The 21,264-nt window shown below is 39.8% G+C and overlaps 1 protein-coding gene across 6 annotated transcripts in view; it reads left to right on the top strand.

The window, feature by feature from the left end:
• Window positions 1-21,264, top strand: part of SORCS1 (sortilin related VPS10 domain containing receptor 1) — a 613,910-nt gene that overhangs the window by 489,074 nt on the left and 103,572 nt on the right. For all 6 annotated transcript variants that reach the window (XM_035269025.3, XM_035269024.3, XM_035269023.3 and 3 more), the window contains exons 10-16: window positions 1,153-1,299; window positions 10,010-10,112; window positions 10,377-10,453; window positions 12,299-12,390; window positions 15,096-15,203; window positions 16,929-17,046; window positions 18,525-18,655. In XM_035269025.3, coding sequence (XP_035124916.3) covers window positions 1,153-1,299; window positions 10,010-10,112; window positions 10,377-10,453; window positions 12,299-12,390; window positions 15,096-15,203; window positions 16,929-17,046; window positions 18,525-18,655 — 776 coding nt within the window. The remainder of the gene's footprint in view (window positions 1-1,152; window positions 1,300-10,009; window positions 10,113-10,376; window positions 10,454-12,298; window positions 12,391-15,095; window positions 15,204-16,928; window positions 17,047-18,524; window positions 18,656-21,264) is intronic.

The following is a 21,264-nucleotide window of genomic DNA, read 5'->3' as shown; positions in this document are numbered from 1 at the left end:
AGGTGTGTTCCAGAAGGCCACCCAGTAAAAGTGTTTATTTCCTCATTCTTGAAATGTGGCTAATAATAATTAGCCCATGGTTATTCTGAGTATTAAATGAGGTAATGTATGTGCAATGTTGCAACACATTACGCAGCACATTTCAGTCCTTTTCCTCGCTGCCCTCCAGTTTTCCTAGGTTGTTATAATTGCAGGCTGAGTAAAATATGCCTGAATGTGTTTGATAAACTCCAAAACACAAGAAAAATTTCTCATGCAAAATTACTTGCTTTTGCAAACTTTTGACAGCTTACTAATTATTACTTCTTTCCTGACATACAGAAGAGAGGAAGCAATCATATTTTCAGAGCCAAGTAACTAATAGCATCTGTTTAGAGTGAGAACAATGTGTTGTAAAAACAAAGTAAGGGACGATTTGAAGATTTAGGGAAACTACCACTTATTTAAATTTAAAGCTGTCCTCTTATTTTCAGTGTATTCTGGTGGCTTAACAGAGAAATCTGACACAGAAATAAAGCAACAGGAATTGGATTAGGAGCTTTAACTGACCTCTTTCACTTGCCAAAGCCTGCAGATAGCTTGGTAATTGAGGTAGGCATTAGGAGAATGAGCTGTGAAGCCACAGAGTTGTGGGTTTATAATCCTGAGTCCGATACTTATTGTGTGCCCTTGGGCAGTGTGACCTTAGACAAGTCACTTTATTTGGATGAGCCTGAGCTTTCTTCACTTGTGAAATAGAATAAATGATGCCAAAGAGGACTGTTTTTAAGGATTATGTGAGATCATGTGTTTAAGACTCGGTGCTACACTAGCATACAATTATTTATTATTACTTACCGAGCAACAGAGCTGAAAGTATGAGAATTTATCGCTTGGTAACTGCAGGCTCCTGTCAGCCTATGTTCGGGGTAATAAGAAGTCCCTGTCAAACTCTTATTGTGACCTCCATATGATAAGGATCACCAATCTATTGTTATTTGTCCAGTAGCCTGGGAAGTCATTATACCTGAGTGTCCCCTGCTTCTCCCATCGGCAGTCTTTCTTTCTTCCAAGACTAGTGCTCTCAGCTGACTTTGACAGCTTTTTTTATTAGTAAACAAATATATCCCTTCTCAAATTGATGTATTTTTCAGCCATGTCAATTTTTCCCAGGTAGCAGGGATAAAGGGAATGTTCTTGGCTAACAAGAAGATTGACAACCAAGTGAAGACTTTCATCACGTATAACAAAGGCAGAGACTGGCGTTTGCTGCAGGCACCAGACACGGATCTAAGGGGGGACCCCGTGCACTGCTTGCTGGTGAGTCTTCATATTGAGGCAGAATGCCTCTCACGGTGGAGGGATGGAAATGGATGTTTAACAGAGGATGAGGAGAGTTCTGGGACTTCTGTTCAGTTGGTGAACAAAAGCTGGCAGGGAAGGGCATGAAGGCAAAGTGTATAGAAAACTCACAGCACTGCCTAGTGTGATGTGCCACAGAGATGGGAGAACATGGGCACATTTCTTGTGCCTTTCCAGGGTCCTTGCATCCTGCCCCAGTTCTGATGAGGACTCAAATGGTAGTTTGAGGGAGAATATGACAGTTTCTATCCCTGGTGAGGATACACCCTGAACAACCTACTTTCTCATGAGTAACCTGTTACAAAACTTAATAATACATAAATCCAGCTGTAGAATTGATGAACTGAATGCAGAATTGTGTAGGTGTATTTTCCTGTGGAGATGTTTAATCACATTTTCGGAGGAGTTTATGACTCAAAAAAGGTAAGAACCACTGATTTATACCCTTATTGGTATTCTTTACAATATGTTCTTTTCATTTATGTCTTATTCTTAAAGCTGAAGTTGGCTAACTATAGCCTGTGGGAAAAATATGGCCCATCACTTGTTTTTCTAAATATAGTTTTATTGGAACACGGTCACGCTTATTCATTCACGTATTGTCTATGGCTGATTTTACTCTACAAAGGCAGAATCGAGCATGACAGAGACTGTTTGGTGAACAAAGCCAAAGGTATTTATTGCCTGCATGGTGAAAAAAGCCTGATATTTATTATCTGTCCCTTTATAAAGATTTGCTGGCCCCTGCTTTAAAGTATGGCTTTCTTTTACTTGCCTTACATTTGGGTAGTACATAGATTAGTATGAATTTATTTATATATTTGGTATATGATGTCATCCAAAGGAGGATCAAAGATAAATCTTGCTTTCAAGGAGTGTGCAGTCAGTCTACTTGAATGTGACTGAATTAATAAAGGGAATATTGCAGGGCCACATCTTACTCCTCCTACTGTCTCTGATGCCTGCCCCAACTTTGACACACAGAAAAGTACCGAGTAAATGCAGAAGGAGGTGAGGAAGAGGCAAATTGCAAAACATTAATAATACTCTCAGTGTCTGTAAAACAATTCAGAAGCTCTGTCTAAATTTAGAAAAAGGAGAGCGGATCATGTAAACCTAGAGGGAAGACCACTTCATCTGAGTAAGAAGGGCTTATAGGGGAGGGGTGTGTGTGTGTGTGTGTGTGTGTACTACACGTATATAGTTGTTCACACTCTTCATGCAGTTCTGACTTTGATGTTATCCACACTCAGCTTGCTTCCTTCCATCTCATAAAGTCTGGACAGTCACTTTGCAGGTTCATCTCTCACAGCTGTAGGTGGGTCACCCTCCTAGTTGAGAAGGTGCCAGGAGCCATAGCTTGACCTTATTAGTTGCAGAGGATATCACAGTTGTCACTGTGCATCAGGGAAGCAGTCTAAAATTCAACCTCCCACTCAGCTTCTATCCTTTTTGCTGGCAACAAACAGCGGGGAAAAGCCAGTTGTTAACAGTAAGTGCACCATGCCAGTGACAGAGTAAGTAAATGTAGCAGCTATTTATTGAATATGCAAGGCACAGTTCAGTGGCATTTTAAAAAACAAGGCCATCTTCCTAGTTCCTCTATAGCAAGCTGGAGTCTAGTGCTGCTTAACCAAAGATGCTTGGGTTATGCCAATTCCTTAAGGTGGTCTCTACCCCACACCTTGGAGATTAAATGTTTTTGAGAGAGAGTTAACCATGCCACTTAATGGGCTTGCCTAGGCACTCTGGCATCATAAATGAACATTAAAAATGGCTCTTAAAGTGCTTAGCAAGGTATTCCCTGCTTCACCCTCAACCCAGTGTAAGAACTCTTACTGTTGTACCTCCAAAATATAAATGTGGTGTCAACTTACTTCTCCGTCACCACTGGGACTGTCCTAATCCAAGCCAGCATTGTTGCTCACCTCCCACAACGACAGGCTTCTAACTGGTCCTCCCACTTTTACCTGGGAATCTCTTTAGACAGAAGCCAGTAGGACCATGTTTTTTTAAAAAATCAACTTTATTTTGAGGGAAAAAATATATATACATAACAATTTTAAGAGTATAGTTCAGTGAATTTTGACACACACAATCAAGACAGAACATTTCCATGGCCCTAAAAAATAACTTTGTGCCTCTTTGCAGTTAGAATGCACACTCTCAGCCCAGCACAACCAATGATCCACTTCATTTTACTATATATTAGATTGCTATTTCTTAAAATTGTGTGTAAATCGTTTCAACTTCAACTTTTGAAAACCCAGATGGTATCCCTTCATTATTTAAACCTTCTAATGTCTTCTAATACTTGTAGAATATATAAAAATACTTTATCATGACCAATGAGGCCCCATGTAATCTGGCCCCTTCTGGTTCTCCTCCCTGGTCTCCAGCCTCTCCCTCCTTCCTTTCTTCCTTATATGTAAGCCAAGGTGGAGAAGGGAGCATTTCTTTCTGTACCATGAGCTCACCATGTTCATGTATGTCTTAGGGTCTTTGCATTCGTTGTTATTTCTCTCAAAATGTCCTTCTCTTTGTCTGGCTTTTTCTTGGCATTCAGGTCCTTGCTTCATTATCTTAATTTAAGAGAACTTTCTTGAGCACCCCCTAAAGTTTATTTGTCCTGACTTTTTTTCTTCATGGTCCTTATTGTTATCTGAAATCAGCACATGTAGTGCTTTATTTTCTTGCCCATCTTCCCCACCTAAGTGTGGGCTTCATGAGCCCAGGGATGGTGCCTGTCTTTTTCGGCATTCCAAAGAATCAGCTCCAGGTATCAAACCTGCCACATGGTATAGGGGCTCAACATACATGCTGTTGGGGGTGCCATGTTTGGGGTATGCACTCCATCAAAAGGTGTTTCAGTCTCACATTGGGACTTTAATGGAAGCTGTTCATTCCCTCTGAGAGTCCACTGGAGGATTTGTCCCAGTGTCTACCTTCTGAAACTCATGGGCTCAAGTTGGACCCAAAGTTAACCAAAGCAAGAGGCTCATTAAGATGAAGGAAAGATGGATTATTAAGATACAGATGTATGGAACTTGGGAGTCTTCCAGTCTTCCTTCTTTGTTAACCCTGTTGTTTAATGTAGTTTCAACCCAAGTGTCAGAAAGCAGGCTGCAGGTAAGAAGGGGAAAAGGACAAAGGCAGCAGGGATGAGAGACCAAAATCATTTTACAAAAATCTACCAAAGGCATAAAATAAGAAAGAAAATCTTTGAGCTACAGGAGACCCAGACTGTTAAAAACCTTCTTTAGGCTTGGGAGCTGGTGGCAGAGACGAGATAAAAAGTGATTTTAGATTGTGAGTACTTGGAAAATGACAGTGTCACCGAAAGCACAACCTAGTGATTAGAAAAGAAATTTTTCCAGCAGGGCTGTTACAGATGTGGAATAAGTTCAGAATTACAGCCCAAATGGAATGTTCCTGGTAAAAATGTATTCTATAGAAATAAGACATCTAGGGTAATTTGGGCTGTATTTTTAGGACTTTTTGACTGATTGCCTGGAGGGCCCAGCTGGGATTTCTTTCCCCTGAAGACTGCATTGTACAATTAGATGGAGTATTATAGGTCATGGTCCACCTGCCTCCCAGGCCTCAGGATTGGGCTCCCAGGAGGCAAGATGTGAGCTGAACTGAGCCTGAGACAAATGCTTGGGCCCTAAGGGAAAGCACAGCGTTTCCTGGAAAGAGGTGCTGACTTCTTTGTGGATTCATCTGGCAGTTTTCTACTGGGGCTGGGGAGGCAGCTGCCCCAGGAGAATCTGCTTTTCACCTTTCTTGCATTGTTTGTAACTGTATATATTTTGCTGATTTGGACTGGAGCTGAATTTCCCATACCCAGCCAGTTGATCCAGGGGCCTTCTTCCTTTTGCCGTTGACTCTTTATGGAAGAGCTAATAAATTCAAGTTCCAATTCAGAGTTAGAAATTATACAGATGAGTGTGGATTTTGGGAGGGAGAGTGTTGGGGATACTATTTGGGAGCTCGTTTGTTATGAAAGCTCTGATTTGTCTTTTCAGTACAACATTCAGATTAGACACCATGGAGATAAAGATACCATGAAGACAGGATCCAAAGGCAGTTGATACAAGGACCGGGGAGAAAGAATTGGGATTTGAAGCTGGTTGACCCTTAAATAATATGACAGCTTTTCGGCCAGGCGCAGTGGCTCACGCCTGTAATCCCAGCATTTTGGGAGGCCGAGGCGGGTGGATCACGAGGTCATGGATCACGAGGTCAAGAGATCGAGACCATCCTGGTCAACATGGTGAAACCCCATCTCTACTAAAAATACAAAAAAATTAGCTGGGCATGGTGGCACGTGCCTGTAATCCCAGCTACTCAGGAGGCTGAGGTAGGAGAATTGCCTGAACCCAGGAGGCGGAGGTTGCGGTGAGCCGAGATCACGCCATTGCACTCCAGCCTGGGTAACGAGAGCGAAACTCCGTCACAAAATAAATAAATAAATAAAATAAAATAAAATAAAATAAAATAAAATAAAATAACACCTTTTAAAGTTGATCTATTACATGGTGGGAAAATGTCTTCTGTCATTTGGTAATTCCCCAGGGGGCATCCACAATGCTAGAAACACAGTAGATAATTAACATCACCTGGAGAACATTATGCTAAGAAAAATAAGCCAGGCACAGAAACACCAAGTCTGCGACTCTCACTTCTATGTGGAACCTAAAAGAATCAAACTCAGAGAAGCGGAGACAGAATGGTAGTCACTGGAGGCTAGAAATCGGGGGAAATGCGGAGATGTTGGTCAAAGGGTACAATGTTTCAGTTAGACAAGATGATTAAATGATAAATATTCGAAGTGAAAAACAGTGGATCAGTTAAATTCAACGGACGTTAACTGAACACTTGCAATAGCCAAAATCCTTTGTTGGTTAAAAGAATGTGGCAAAGAAAGGTAACTAGTAACTAGAGGTCCACTTGTGGGTTTCAGGGGTTTGCAGACTCCCTGAAAATAAGTGAAAAACTCTGTGTACTTCTCTGTGTGCATTTTATTTTGGTCTTTAATTTGCATCAGATGCTCGAACTTTGTACCTGACCCAGAAAAATTATAGACTAACTATCTAGCTGCTCCTAGAATTTACCAATTGATGATGTGACATGGCCAGTGACTGTGTAAGGATGTTAAGGGCAGCTTCCAAGCATGTGTGCTGGCCATTCTATCCTCTGCAGGTCAGCTGCTGTCATTGGTTTGGGTGTATATTCGTATAGTTTCTTAATGTGGCAAGGGCAGGAAAATAGAGAACAGCCCTTGCAACAGGCTGTGCTTTGACTCTATTGACTTGGAGATAACCCTGGAAAGAAAAAAGCAACTATGTGACTATTAGCATGTATAGGTACTCAGCACATATTTGCTAATGAGAGAAAAGAAGTCAGGAAGATAAGAGAAAGAAGGGGGCTGTAATGTGCCCCCTGCCTGGGCAAAATGTGCATAAGAACTGAGAGCTAGGCTGGGTGCGGTGGCTCAGGCCTTTAATCCCAGCACTTTGGGAGGCCAAGGCAGGTGGATCACAAGGTCAAGAGATTGAGACCGTCCTGGCCAACATGGTGAAACCCTATCTCTACTAAAAATACAAAAAAAAAAAAAAAAAAAAAGAAGCTGGGCATGGTGGTGTGCACCTGTAGTCCCAGCTACTTGGGAAGCTGAGGCAGGAGAACTGCTTGAACCCGGGAGGCAGAGGTTGCAGTGAGTGGAGATCATGTCACTGCACTCCAGCCTGGTGACAGAGTAAGACTCCATCACCAAAAAACAAAAACAAAAAAAAAAACAAGGGAGTTCTTTGTCTTTTTTCCTCCAGGGGCTTAAAGGGATTTGATAAGTGTTGTAATAAAATATACTAATATAAACAATATTAATTTTTTATGACTTAACTTGGACAAATATCCAAACCTGGTCAGTACAGCAGCTTAAGTTAAAAAAGTGAAGATGAATCACCTCACATTGTTTTTCCTTAAACATTTGTGTAGACTATGTAACTTCCTTGAAGAAAATTAAAGAACAAAAAGCCACAGAATATTCTCCTTATACCAGCTGGGGGCAATCCAGTACCACAAATGTGAAGTGAAGAAAAACGTGCATCAAAAGATCATTTCTAATGTTGCTGTTGCTGTGTGAACTGGTGTCTTTTCTTCTCAAATTAATATATCTCAGCCCTCTGAACGCCATAGCAACAGAGGCATGCTGAGATAGCCAATGGAAAAAAAGACATCTTTCCATTGTTTTTGTTTTTGGCTTTTTTTTTCATTTTGTATTAGAGATGGAGTCTCTCTCTGTCACCAAGACTGGAGTCCAGTGGTACGATCTAGGCTCACTGCAACCTCCACCTCCCAAGTTCAAGTGATTCTCCTGCCTTCGCTTCCCAAGTAGCTGGCATTATAGGCATCCACCACCACGACCAGCTAATTTTTGTATTTTTAGTAGAAACAGGGTTTCACCATGTTGGCCAGGCTGGTCTTGAACTCCTGACCTCAAGTGATCCACCCATTACAGCCTCCTGAAATGCTAGGATTATAGGTGTGAGCCACCATGCTCAGCCTGACATCTTTCCTTTGTAATGACAAGTGCCCCTTACCAAGTAATCCTTAGGTCTGGTGCAAACAAGTTTCAAAATCTTTCACCTGTGGCAAGCAACTGGCTTAAGATTGCAAATTGGGTACTCTTTTGGCTAGGGATGTCTTCCATTTGGTGGTGCAAACTCCTCTGTTAAGCTCATATGTCTAGAGATAATCCCCAAGCAGTAGTCTACTTCTTGGAATGCCATACAGATGCTCACAACATTATTCAGATTACGTGGTTTGTAATCAAGCCCACATACTCCTGGCATTGCTCTGAGTAAAATAGTAAAGTGATGTCTTTCATATCTGAACAAAAAAACATTGCTTGATTTTGCAAGCTTCTATTTATTATCTTGTTTAGATTCTATGTTAGGTTTCACAAAAGATGCAAAGCAGTGTTTAATGAGTTATCTTTATTTATAGAGTATATTCTTAGAGTGATATAACTGTATGTACCTGAAATAAATAATACAAGATTGTGCACAGTGAAATAAATTGTAGATTAGAAGAGGGGAGACCCTGATAGACTGCAGTTATAAGGAAGACTTAATAGAAAACTGGTTTTGCACTCCTGGTTTATCCTGTCTTAGCATCATCTGAATGTTGTGCTATGCTGTTCTGGAGCATCCACAGCATTTAATTGTATCAGTTCTAGTCTTCCACTTGGACAAATAAAAGCCAAGCAGCTAGGCCTGATATTTTTTCTTATACCGGCTGTCTTTTTTACTATCACAGAACATTATAAAGTGAAAACTCCTTTTATTGAAAGATTTACATGAAATTTTTATGCAAAAGCAATGATTTATTACTATTATTACGCCTTGAGAATTTTACTTTGTTGGCAGTAAAGAAAATATGAAATTGTGATCTGCTGTTTTATTTCACCAGCATTCTGGCTGCTTTTATTCCTGAGTTTCATTTTCACTTTGTCACTTACTCCATCCTATATAAATTTAATCATTGTATCTGTAGATCTCTGAATGTCTGCTGGCTGAAACTTACAGAGCAGCATAGAAGTAATAACAGAGATGCATTGGTGATTCCAAAAAGTCAAGTTGATAAGATTAGAAAGTAATCTTTCTGAGAGATGAAAAGAAATGTAGGTTCAAACACAAACTTGTATTTTTTGACAACTCAGTGTAAGAACTATTTTAAACAAAATTCATAAAATATTTATTATCCATTTTTTGCTTGAAAACTATTGATATTTCAATCAGATAATTTGATCAAGGTTTCTGCACAGATAAACAAGTCCCTTATATTTTCATTTAAATTTTTACAACTAGTGCATTTTGTCTACAAGTATGACTTTCATGTTGAATAATTCTGATTCTGATCATATCCTGGTAGAGATACTGGATCAGTTGTTTGGTGGGCTTTGGGATAGTTTCATTTGCCTTTTCTGTATAACAGAGACCAAGGTCTCAAATGGAAAGTGACTAAGAGATGCCAACTGACTTTTTCAAAATCCTCCCAGGCCTCACTTGATCTTCTTTTCTGGATTCATATCCCATTTCTGTGCTACTCAGCTTTTCTGCTTCTTATTTTTTTGTTATTGCTGTTACTCAGGCCTGAAACATTGTTCAATCTCTTGAACATCTACCTACAGTTCATAGCTTATCTATCTTTGCTTCAGGAACTGTTTTCCCTTTGGAGTCATTCATGATTCAAAGTTCAGCATGGTCTTTCCACCTTCTAGAATCTCATACTATTTTTTCTATACATTTTTATGGCTGTTAAAGTATTCTCTTTATGGTAATTAGTAGAAGGATCTCATGTCCTCTATATAAATTGTAAGGTCTGATAAGACAAAGATCAAATTCGATTATACCTAAAATGAAGGTGGTCTTTCCTTTACTAACTTGAAGGCTGTTTTACACTTAGTAGACACTAGATATTTGGGGGAATGAAAGATGGTGGGTAGTACAAGTATAGGTGCAAGGGTTGTTGGAGTGGTGCATGGATGTATGGTAAATGGGATGGTTGGTTAGATGGATGGATGGATGGATGACCTGGTTTTGAGCTTCAAATGACCATTTTGATTATGTGATTTTATGACACTTACTATTTGTCTTTTCAGCCCTATTGCTCACTACACCTTCACCTGAAGGTCTCTGAGAATCCCTACACATCAGGGATCATTGCCAGCAAAGACACAGCTCCAAGCATTATAGTGGCATCAGGTAAGAAACTTCCCTGGTTTGCTGGCTGTGGTATATAGTGTTTATTTTAAGAAGCTGTATATCTGTACTTGGAACTTAATAAGCAAGCTAAAATTATTTTTGAAAGGCACCTAAACCACTGGCTCTAAAGCAAGTTTTGAAGAAAACCCTGCACAGACAGAATGCTTGCAGTTAAAATCTTTCTCAGGCAAAGCGCCTGCCAGTATAGTCCATTATTGCTGTTGCAGAAAGTTCTTTGCACTAATGGTGGCCTTCTCTTTCTAGGTAATATAGGTTCTGAATTATCAGACACTGACATCAGCATGTTTGTCTCTTCAGATGCAGGGAACACTTGGAGGCAGGTAAGAAAATACCCTGGGCCAACTTGCTAAAGTTTAAGCGGCATAAAATTGTCCAACTTGGTTCAAATCTGGGAATGTTTTCAGCAGTGCTGCACATAAATCCTGAAGACTGAATATGGTTATTTTTCCCTTTTTAATAAAAATCTTAAATCTTTGAGTTTAGCAGATATTTATGCAGTTTGTTTTTTATCACTTAATAAAGTTGTTCTTTATTCAGAGCTTGTATGTAAGGATGTGTATAAGTCACAATGAAACCAAATTAAGTCTGACAAATTTTTCCCATCAATGAAAACTAGAATTCCTAAGGGTTTATCATATAGGAAATATGCGGCATTAAGGGTAGACTACATCCCTAATGCTGAGTTGGCTCCATAAATTCCCCTTGCCTTGAAGTCGGAATAGGAAGGAATGCAAATATCAAAATGGCCATTACCCAGGTGGTGTTCTGAGTTGTTTAAATCTCATGTACAAAAGACATAGTAATAACCATCAGGATGCAAATGTCAGAGAAAGTAGAAGTGGAATACTTTAAACCAGTGTGTTTAGCTTAAGTGCTTCCTGCCTTTCTTCTGAATGAAAATTAGATTACCCATAGCTTATAAAACAGGCATTTAATGAGGTTTAGCAATCTTAACAAGATATGTGCCAAATGCATGGTTGTTATACTTCAATAAATATGTTTTAATAACCTACTGATGTTTAATTATCATACAATAACTGTAGCACTGTAAATTGAAATTTAATGTACAGGTAATCACACTTAGCAATGAGAGCACTCTGCTTTAAATTTTAGACAGAGATGTCCACATTATGGTCCAATTGCCATTTCTTAGCTTCAGATCCTTTATAGATCCTCAGTGGGATTCTGATATTTTGAGAGAAGGAGAAAGGGGAGAAATTTGCATAAGAAACCTCAGAGCATTTGATCTTGGAGGTATGTAGAAACTTAGTCTATTCTAAATAAATGTCCTCTGGAGAATTGCTAGAGATCCAGGATCCCATTTTCTTCTTTCCAACACCCCACACAAGGCAAAGAGGTCTCTACTTCTGTAGTCTTGGGGTGCATCTTGAGTATAAGAAATAAACAAATTGGAAGAAGATTGTCTACAATGTAACTTCAGGCAAGGCTATATTAATAATCTGACTGAGAAGACAGCATACATCTTACATAGAAAGGATCTAGATATTGTTTCCAGTCTTTCTCCATTTGACTTCAAATTTGTTTCTCTACCTTTGGAGAAAGACACAATGACACATGTACCCAAAGATGACAACAGAACTCACCATGATTTTGGTGGAGCCTTTGTCAATTAAACAAGAACACTTTTCATTGATAACAGTTGGAAACTTCAAAATAATAGATCTGGAGAGGTCACTGTAATGCAGCAAGTCCAAGCTCCATCCATTACTATATGCATGATCTCAGGCAAGTTACCACATCTCTCTAAACCTTAGATTTCTTATCTATGAAAATGAGACTGTTGGAGTAAATGATCTGTAGGCTTCTCTCTATCTGGAGCTGTATAATATATGACAGTTAACCAATATTCTGACATCATTATAACTGGGAATTAATAGAAATTATGAAAATGAAAGAATATAAGCATGAACCCATGAATATTCATTCTTCAAATTTATGCACACCTAAAGTTATTTTAAATAACACCAGTGGTACAGTAGCCCATGTTGGGAAGAACTGTTCTATAACTTTATTTTTGTGAAGTTTTAGGGAAACTTATTTATATCATGGGAAGGATTTTTTGTTCTCGTATGAATACTGATTCTCTGAAGCCTGGGTATGTGTGGATGTGGATGTGGGTCTATGTATGTGTTTTCCTCATCCAGATCTTTGAAGAAGAGCACAGTGTTTTGTACCTGGATCAAGGTGGAGTCCTGGTTGCTATGAAACACACATCTCTCCCAATTCGGCATCTTTGGTAAGGGCATCTGCTGCCTGTGAGATCTGTACCTGATGGTCCTACACTGCTAAGATCAGTCTAGGAGTCAGGGTATCAAACTGTAACTGTTTTGTAGTAAATCTGTTACCAAAATGCCAGGGTGTAGGGAGGTGAAGTAGTACACTCCCTAGGGGTGGTGGGGGGGATCAGCAGCAAGGCTGCTGTGAACTTTGGTTGAACTTCAGGGAAGTAAAACCACAGTGGGAGGATGTGTATGTCTTGGAGAGAACAAATGGGCCTAAAATATAACCAGCTTTCACTAACCTTGATGCAAAATAGTTTTTAGCTTAAGTATGTTAATTAAAGTATAAGAATAATAACCACAGGCTGTTCTAAGTAACTTCACCCTCCCTCTGCTATGTGCTTTATAAACATATAAAATAAAATACACCAAAACAGGTCAGAGCTGGAGATAGTAGCATTCTCACCTCCTGAACCCCCTGGCCCAGCTTTCTGTATGTCTGTGTCTATCCCCATTGTTCCCTCTTAAGTCCTTAAACCCTTGTGCAGCACAGAATGTAGCAGATGTCAGACCAAGGGTTTGGTCCAGGTCCTGTTACTCTCCACACAAAAAACCAATCCACTGAGACAACAAATATTGCCAGCGAAGAAGGCTTTAATTGGGTGCTGCAGCCAAGGAGAAGGGCAATCAGTCTGTCTCTGATTATTAAAATTAGGGGTTTATATAAAGGGAAGAAATGTAACTAGGTGTGGGAAAACAGGAATTAGGGAGGGGTAAGGAAGAGGAGGTGAGGAAGAGGAGGTGGTCAACAGGAAGGAAGTTGTCAATTAGGCAATCATGATGGGCAAGTAGTCTGGTTTCTTATTGGCCAGATGCCTTTATCTGGTGAGTTTCAGCTCCTTTATACTACCTGAGAGGCCTGATGGTTGGTTTCCTGAGAAGGGAACTCAGAAAAGAAAAATATATCTTTTTCAAGTTTTAAGATGGGGACGATCAATTTCTGTGTTTATTCAAAAAAACTATAATCATCAATTCTGTGGGACAGTTGGACCAGTTTCAGAATGTTAAGAGTAGAGGTAGGAGAGAGAGGGAGAGGGAGAGAAGAACAGAGGGAGTGCAGAGAGGAGGAAGGGGAAGAGAGAGAGAGAGAGAGAGAGAGTGAGAAGTTTTACTTCCTGAGAGAGAAGTTGCATTATACTTTGCAAATGTGACAATACTTTCACACTCACACCTTTAACCGTATATTATCCTCTCAGCACGATCACATGTAGAACAATGTTCATGATCAGGTATAGTCTCTGAATAGGTTGACTTCTTGCAGTAACCTTTTGCAAATAACATCTCCTGGAGTTTAATATCTGTATCCATTTTTGTATTCCACGCAGAGCCATTTCATGGCTTTTCTTCAAACCTAACAGGACCTGGACTAAACCCTTGGCATTTTAGTAACATATTTACTACAAAAACAGTCAGTTTGATGACTCATGACAATTCTGCTTGAGTCTCATTTCTCTTGATGTTGCTTCCTTGTCTTTTTTTTTTTTTTTTGAGGAGATAATCCACAATTCTGCCTGTGCCTGTCCCACTGATGGATGTATAAGGCCTAACTTCTAGAGGAGTTATCAATAGGTTCTTTCATCTGTGTTTTTGAAAGTGGTTCTCCACATATATGAGTTTGTCCAAGATCAAAAGCCTGATTTTCCTTCTACTGTTAGTTACTTTGATGACTGAAGGGAAAGATGCAAAACAGAAAAATAAGGCTTAGCTTGGGCAAGCGCATTCATAAAGAAACGCAGAGCAAAAGTAAAGGTCCTGAGTGACCATCTTAGTTCATTTGGGCTGCCCTAACAAAATACCATAAACTGGGTGGCTTATAAATGACAGAAATTAATTTCTCATAGTTCTGGAGGCCGAGATATCCAGGATCAAGGTGCTGGCAGATTCAGTGTCTAAGGAGGACTCCACTCTCTCGTTTATAGATAGTACCATTTTTCTGTGTCCTCACATGGTGGAAGGGGCAAGGCAGTTCTCTGAGGCCTCTTTTATAAGATCACTAATTCCTTTCATGGGTGGTCCACCCTTATGATCTAATCACCTCCCGAGGTCTCCGTTTCCTAATATCATCACGTTGGTAATTAGATGTTCAACATTTGAATTTTAGAGAGGACGCGCAATTAGATCATTTCAGTGACCATCAGGACTGAAGAATTATCTTCTCTTCCTTTCAAAAGTCTGTCTTGTACTCATTCATTCAGTGAGGTCAGCCGGATTTAAGGGCATAAGAAAGACACACTTAGGAATTTGTCACTTAGAGATGGGTTGGTTGAAATCTAAGTAAATCTTACAAGGTCATCACTCGTCAGGATCACCTGGAAGACTTGTTAGACGGTAGTGAGGTTTTGGAAAGGGTCGAGAGCTTGAAGTCTCAGAAATAATAAAATATCCAAACTTTCAAAAAGTTTATTAAAAACTTACAGTTATTCCCATTTAATGTAGCTCTCCCTTCATTGATGTTTTAATACATCTGCGTCCTGATAGCTTGGCTAACTCTATTTCTATCTTCTAATATAATTAAGAATGGTTATTCATATGAAAGGCTCATTTTGACGATGCCCCCAGCTACTTTTAAAATGTATTATTTCCTGGTTGACAGTATCTTTGCTTTGAAATGACTTTTCTTTCCCTTTGGAGATCTGATTACTGATGCATTTTATATCATTAGGTTGAGTTTTGATGAAGGGAGATCTTGGAGCAAATACAGTTTCACATCTATACCACTTTTTGTGGATGGGGTTCTGGGTGAGCCTGGAGAAGAGACTCTCATCATGACGTAAGTTGAAAGCTATGATGTGTTCCAGCCTTCATAGAAAAGAATAGTCCACAAAAATGTTTTATAGCTATGCCTGTTTGATTTGCATCTATTAGGTTTGAGGTTGTTGCATCTTACTGCAAGAGTGTACAACAAATAGGAAAGAAAAATGTGGGCAGCTATTTCTTGGTTCCTTGATAGTTTTTTGGAGACCCAGTCTGAGGTGTTTAGAGAAATTACAAGTGATTATTTCAATAAGAAATAAAGCTGTGCATTTAAAACTTTAATAATAATGAACCTGAATATGTAGAAAATCTCAGGTATATAGGAATGATTTCACTTTAATTCAGAACATAGTGCTTCATCAAAATGCTACAAAGCATTGTATTTTTCCTGAGCTTTTTACCTAACTCAATTGTGAGGCACATTAGGAAAACCATGAGAACATTCTGTTCTTATGAAAATGCATTTATACTCATTTTTGTCTGGAATGTGATGATCATTAATTTGTGAAAAATTAGTGACTTGGCTGCCTATGGGTTTCAATACATGGACTTTAAAGTATAAAACTGATATTTCCTTCCTTTGGAAAATTGGACATAGAAAACAGGAACGGAAGGTTGTAAAATAGTTGATCTGATCATCAATGAAAACTTTCAAGCCAAAGTGAATACTTAGTACACTTTCTAATTCCCTCCCCTACCACTACTACTTTTTTAATAATAGAAAACAACAACAACAGAAATCCAATATGCCCAATGGCTACACTTTTGTCAATGGGAATCATACCTAAATTAGCAATACATTCCATAATTTGTCTGTCTTCAATTTTTATATTTTCAAAGCAGGGATTTTATAAAGATGACCCAACAGGCCACTTCATGGCTTTTCTTCAAACCTATGATTGGTGATTCAAACATCTCAGTAAATACCTGAGTCTCTCTGAATAAAGAGAGTAGACTGCACAGTGTAGGAAAGCATTATAAGTACTTGGCTCTCCTGATCATTTTCACTAGGGGCTGGTGGGAAGGTAAAATTGCATGGAAACCATGGGAATTATGTATCTTAGCAAGATAACCTAGAAGTCTAATCTTGGACCATATAGAATACAGTATTTATGATTGTTTCTCAAGCATATTTTCCCAGCCACTCCTGTGGCACAATATGTACAAGTGGGCTCTTGAATCAAACACTGTGGGTTCTGGTTCTACCTGTTATTATGACTTGATTTTGTGTTTTGCAATGTTAACAAAACTCATGGAACCTCATATTATCTGTGAAGTGGATCCAGTAATAGTACCCTCCTCGGCTGGGTGAAGTGGCTCACACCTGTAATCCCAGCACTTTGGGAGGCCGAGGCGGGTGGATCACGAGGTCAGGAGATCAACACCATCCTGACCAACATGGTGAACTCTACTAAAAATACCAAAATTAGCTGGACATGGTGGTGTGTGCCTATAATCTCAGCTACTCAGGAGGCTGGGGCAGGAGAATTGCTTGAACCAGGGAGTTGGAGGTTATAGTGAGCTGAGATCCTGCCACTGCACTCCAGCCTGGTGACAGAGCGAGACTTTGTTTCAAAAATAAAATAAAAAGTACCCTCCTCATGAATGCATTTTGAGGATGAAATGATATGATTCATGTAACATGCTTAGCTCAGGGTGAACACTCCACAAATGCTCTCTGTTGTTACTGCTGATCGCACTGTTATCGTTGTGATTATTTTTATCACCATGAACTCTGCAGAGTGTTTGGACACTTCAGCCACCGCTCTGAATGGCAGCTGGTCAAAGTAGACTACAAGTCCATTTTTGATAGACGGTGTGCCGAAGAGGACTACAGACCCTGGCAGCTGCACAGCCAGGTAGGAGGAAAAGAACTGAGACTGAGCCCTGGGCAGGAAGCATAGGTCATGTTGGGGGAAAGCTAGTCGCTAAGGTATAGGAAAGAGGATGCTCTATGCCAGAATGTCCATCTACTGTTTTCTTACACATTTTGTGTTCCACAGCAGTGAACAAACTCACCATTTATAGCTTGTTGTGATGTCATTTCTGTTTTTTATTGTGCTAGGATATAATGGGATAAAATTCAAATGTGCTGGCTTAGACTTATAACTTAAAATGAAATAGCAATTCAGCACTGAGATCCACACATAATTCATCTGAGAATGTCATATGGTTGCATGGTGGGGGCAGGGATGCAAACAGGGACATAAAATAACAAAGTTATGCTGGGGCAGTGTTTTGGAGAAGTCCTTCTTCCCCTTCACCTTGATTCCTTGGAACTATGTAGTGTTTTTTGCCTCCTTGCATGGTACTCCTGGTATGAGAATGCAGCATTATTAACAGGAAACTTTCCTTTGTCTTGGCCTCTCACCTAATCAGCTTATATCAAAATGCTTAGATGGAAGTGTCTCTCCCTTGATTTCCCAAGGTACAAGTCATCCTGCAGCTTTCTCCAAGGATGTGGTGGAAGTACTCGCTGCAACATCATCACCATCTTCAGGCAGAAAAACATCATATCACCCCAAACCTAGACTAAGTCATATATTTAAATGTAGACGTGTAATGAAGCCAGTTAAAGGGAGTTTGCTCAAGCAAGACACTATACAGTAGATGAAGCAACATTCTACTCTGGTCTTTCAGAAACACAAGAGGAGGAGTGTGTCTGATAGTGGGCTCGGCATTAGCTGGATACACCTACGCTGTTCAGAGGCTCAACAAGGAAATCACTCATTTACATTCCTGATATTTTCTCCTTTAGGATGCACAAGCATTGTGATATCCGAAGCTTTTATTTATTTTGTGGGAAAACACTGAATTTAGCTCTCTTGCTTGTCTGGTAGAGGAACATAAAATCTGTGCTGTAAAGTTGTGTGGGCAGAGGCATAATAAATCGAGGCAAAATGAATCTTTATATTTCTTAGCAATGCTCCTCTTTCATGCTCTCATAAATGACCAACTGTATAAATCTTTTATTATAGGAGAATTGAACTTAATTACTACAGATTTGTTGGCAATATACTAGATACAGTCTGAGTCTTACTTATCTGTGTGTCCTTCATAGCACTGCACCTAACACTTTGCCAAATAAAGGTTTGATAAATACACACAAAATTAAGGATGTTATTTAATAATCCTCAATGATCGTTAGGATTGCCTTTATAGTGAAGTTGTATAATAGGGTTCTGGACATCAAAAGGAAAGTGTCGTTAGCACAAAGAGGGCTACTAAAGTTTACATTACACTAAGATTTGTCAATGTCTCCCTAAATGTCCCTCATGTGGGGCAGGGAAAGTCCAAGCTATGTGCCCAAGTGTCTGTGATCCTTCTCTCCCTGCAGGGGGAAGCATGTATCATGGGAGCGAAAAGGATATATAAGAAGCGAAAATCAGAGAGGAAATGTATGCAAGGAAAATATGCCGGAGCTATGGAATCTAAACCCTGTGTCTGCACGGAGGCTGATTTTGACTGGTGAGCTCCTATAATTATCTTGTGGAGTCATTCAGTGTATCAAATCCACATGGGCCTTAATGAAAGCTTAGAATTGAAATAATGGTATCATGCCTAGGGCTAAGTGGCTAGCTTCATTTTCTTATAAAATTACCTTATAGTTTACTAGCTATGTGCATGTGTATATGGAAAAATCAAGAGTTTCTTTAGACTGAAAGAGGACTCAGAAGATGGCTGGTAATTGTCTTCATATAACTGATAGATTCCTAGGACAAAAAGAGAGCTTATTTGGCCAGTAGTGGTGGCTCATGCCTGTAATCCCATCACTTCTGGAGGCTGAGGCTGGCATATCACTTGAGGTCAGGAGTTCGAGACCAGCCTGGCTAATATGGTGAAACCCCGTCTCTACTGAAAATACATAAATTAGCTGGGCGTGGTGGTGGGCATCTGTAATGCCAACTACTTGGGAAACTGAGGCAGGAGAATCGCTTTGACTTGGGAGTCGGAGGTTGCAGTGAGCCGAGATTGCACCAGTGTACTCCAACATGGGTGTCAGACTGAGGCTATGTCTCAACAAAAGAAAAAGAGAGCAGATTCTTTCTGTGCTCCTTCAAACAGCAACAGTGAAAACAGAGTGGATTTTTTTTTTTTTTTTTTTTTTGAGACGGAGTTTTGCTCTTGTTACCCAGGCTGGAGTGCAATGGCACGATCTTGGCTCACCGCAACCTCCACCTCCTGAGTTCAGGCAATTCTCCTGCCTCAGCCTCCCGAGTAGCTGGGATTACAGGCACACGCTACCATGCCCAGCTAATTTTTTTTATATTTTTAGTAGAGATGGGGTTTCACCATGTTGACCAGGATGGTCTCGATCTCTTGACCTTGTGATCCACCCGCCTCGGCCTCCCAAAGTGCTGGGATTACAGGCTTGAGCCACCGCGCCCAGCCAAACAGAGTGGATTTTTTAGGAAGCAAACAAACCTATTTGTGCTCTAGATGAAAGCTTTCTAGAATCTAGAATTTTCCGTAGTGGAATAATGGCCTTTTAAGGCAGTAAATTTTCTGTCCCTGAAAGTTTTCAATTCATAGCTGACCACAGCATATGAGATTCGTGGAAGACCTTTCTGAACTCAGGGCAAGAATAGATGCAATGGCATTGCAAATCTGTAACTCGGTGAACCTGGTGATAAAGAAGACTTCTTGTTTACCAGGATTAAGCTAGTTTAAACTGGAGAAGTACTGAGACACTGAGAGGTTAAACTAAACTCAGAGTGCCATAGAGTTCTTCCTGAGACATTTGCTAAGCAGAAAGCTAGCGTGTGGGCACAGTGAAGCCCTTCCCTTATTGTCAATGTTCATTGTTCAAGTAAGGCTTACAAATTATTGAGGACAAGTAGGTGGTAACTCCCTTGGTATTTTCCACTGTTTTTTTCCTCTTTTTTTGCTTTTCCTTTATTTGTTTTTAATTTAGAGAATGTGATCACTAAATACGTACAAATGCGTTAAAGAATTTATACTTGACCCGCATAAGAACTAATCATTCTTTAACAATTTAGTTCTAGTTGTATAGCAATCTCAGGTTACATACTGAATCATTAAAATATCAGTGATTGGACTGAGATACTGCGCACATACGCATCACATATCTTAGAAAAGTTAATCCTTCTTTTATGGTAGACATCTGTAGATATTCTCTAAATAAATAGTACTGAGAAGGTCTGAGAAGAGTGGCCACCAATAACCCACAGCTGTACCCCTTTGGTGTATATTGGCCAAGCCCAGAGCCAATATCTCTTTGGGCTCAGCCAGAGGGCAACAGAGCTTCAGTTACATTGGAACTCAAAAGGAGATCTTCAGGGGCTGCCCCAATTGTGACTTCTGTTTTAGTCAGTGCAACATTATGACAGTGACAAAAATATTTTATCTTGTACTACTCTTTGGGACTAACACCCTGAAATGCATTCACAGGGAAAACTACCATGAGATTTTAAGTTATTCATCACATCCCTCTTTCTGAAGCGACTAATGCTTCTTCATCTACCCTATTCAAGGAAGATTTGCAAAGGAAGTTAGCATCTTACATTAGTGGTATAGCTTTTGCCTTAAGAAACAGCCGTTCTCGGTGGCTCATGCCTGTAATCCCAGTACTTTGGGAGGCTGAGGCGGGTGGATCATGAGGTCAAGAGATCGAGACCATCCTGGTCAACATGGTGAAACCCCGTCTCTACTAAAAATACAAAATATTAGCTGGGCATGGTGGTGCGTGCCTGTAATCCCAGCTACTCAGGAGGCTGAGGCAGGAGAATTGCCTGAACTCAGGAGGTGGAGGTTGCGGTGAGCCGAGATCACGCCATTGCATTCCAGCCTGGGTAACGAGCAAAACTCCGTCTAAAAAAAAAAAAAAAAAAAAAACAGCCATTCTTTAGCAGGAGGCAAATTTATTCTCTAGTAGAAAACCAAAGAGAAAAAAAAATGAGATGTCCCAATTTCCTGATTTCTCCTTGAAACATTTGCTTTCCAAAGAAGACTGGATCCAAAATAAGCCAGTCTTTTTGTTGTTGTGGTGGTTGTCATGTTTCTTTTTCAATTGTAAGCTAGTCAACGGGAAAGGAATACCAGATAAGAAAAGCAGT

The sequence above is a fragment of the Callithrix jacchus genome, chromosome 12 (assembly GCF_049354715.1).
Source record: "Callithrix jacchus isolate 240 chromosome 12, calJac240_pri, whole genome shotgun sequence".
NCBI lineage: Eukaryota > Metazoa > Chordata > Mammalia > Primates > Cebidae > Callithrix > Callithrix jacchus.
This window is presented reverse-complemented; position numbering and strand designations above follow the sequence as displayed.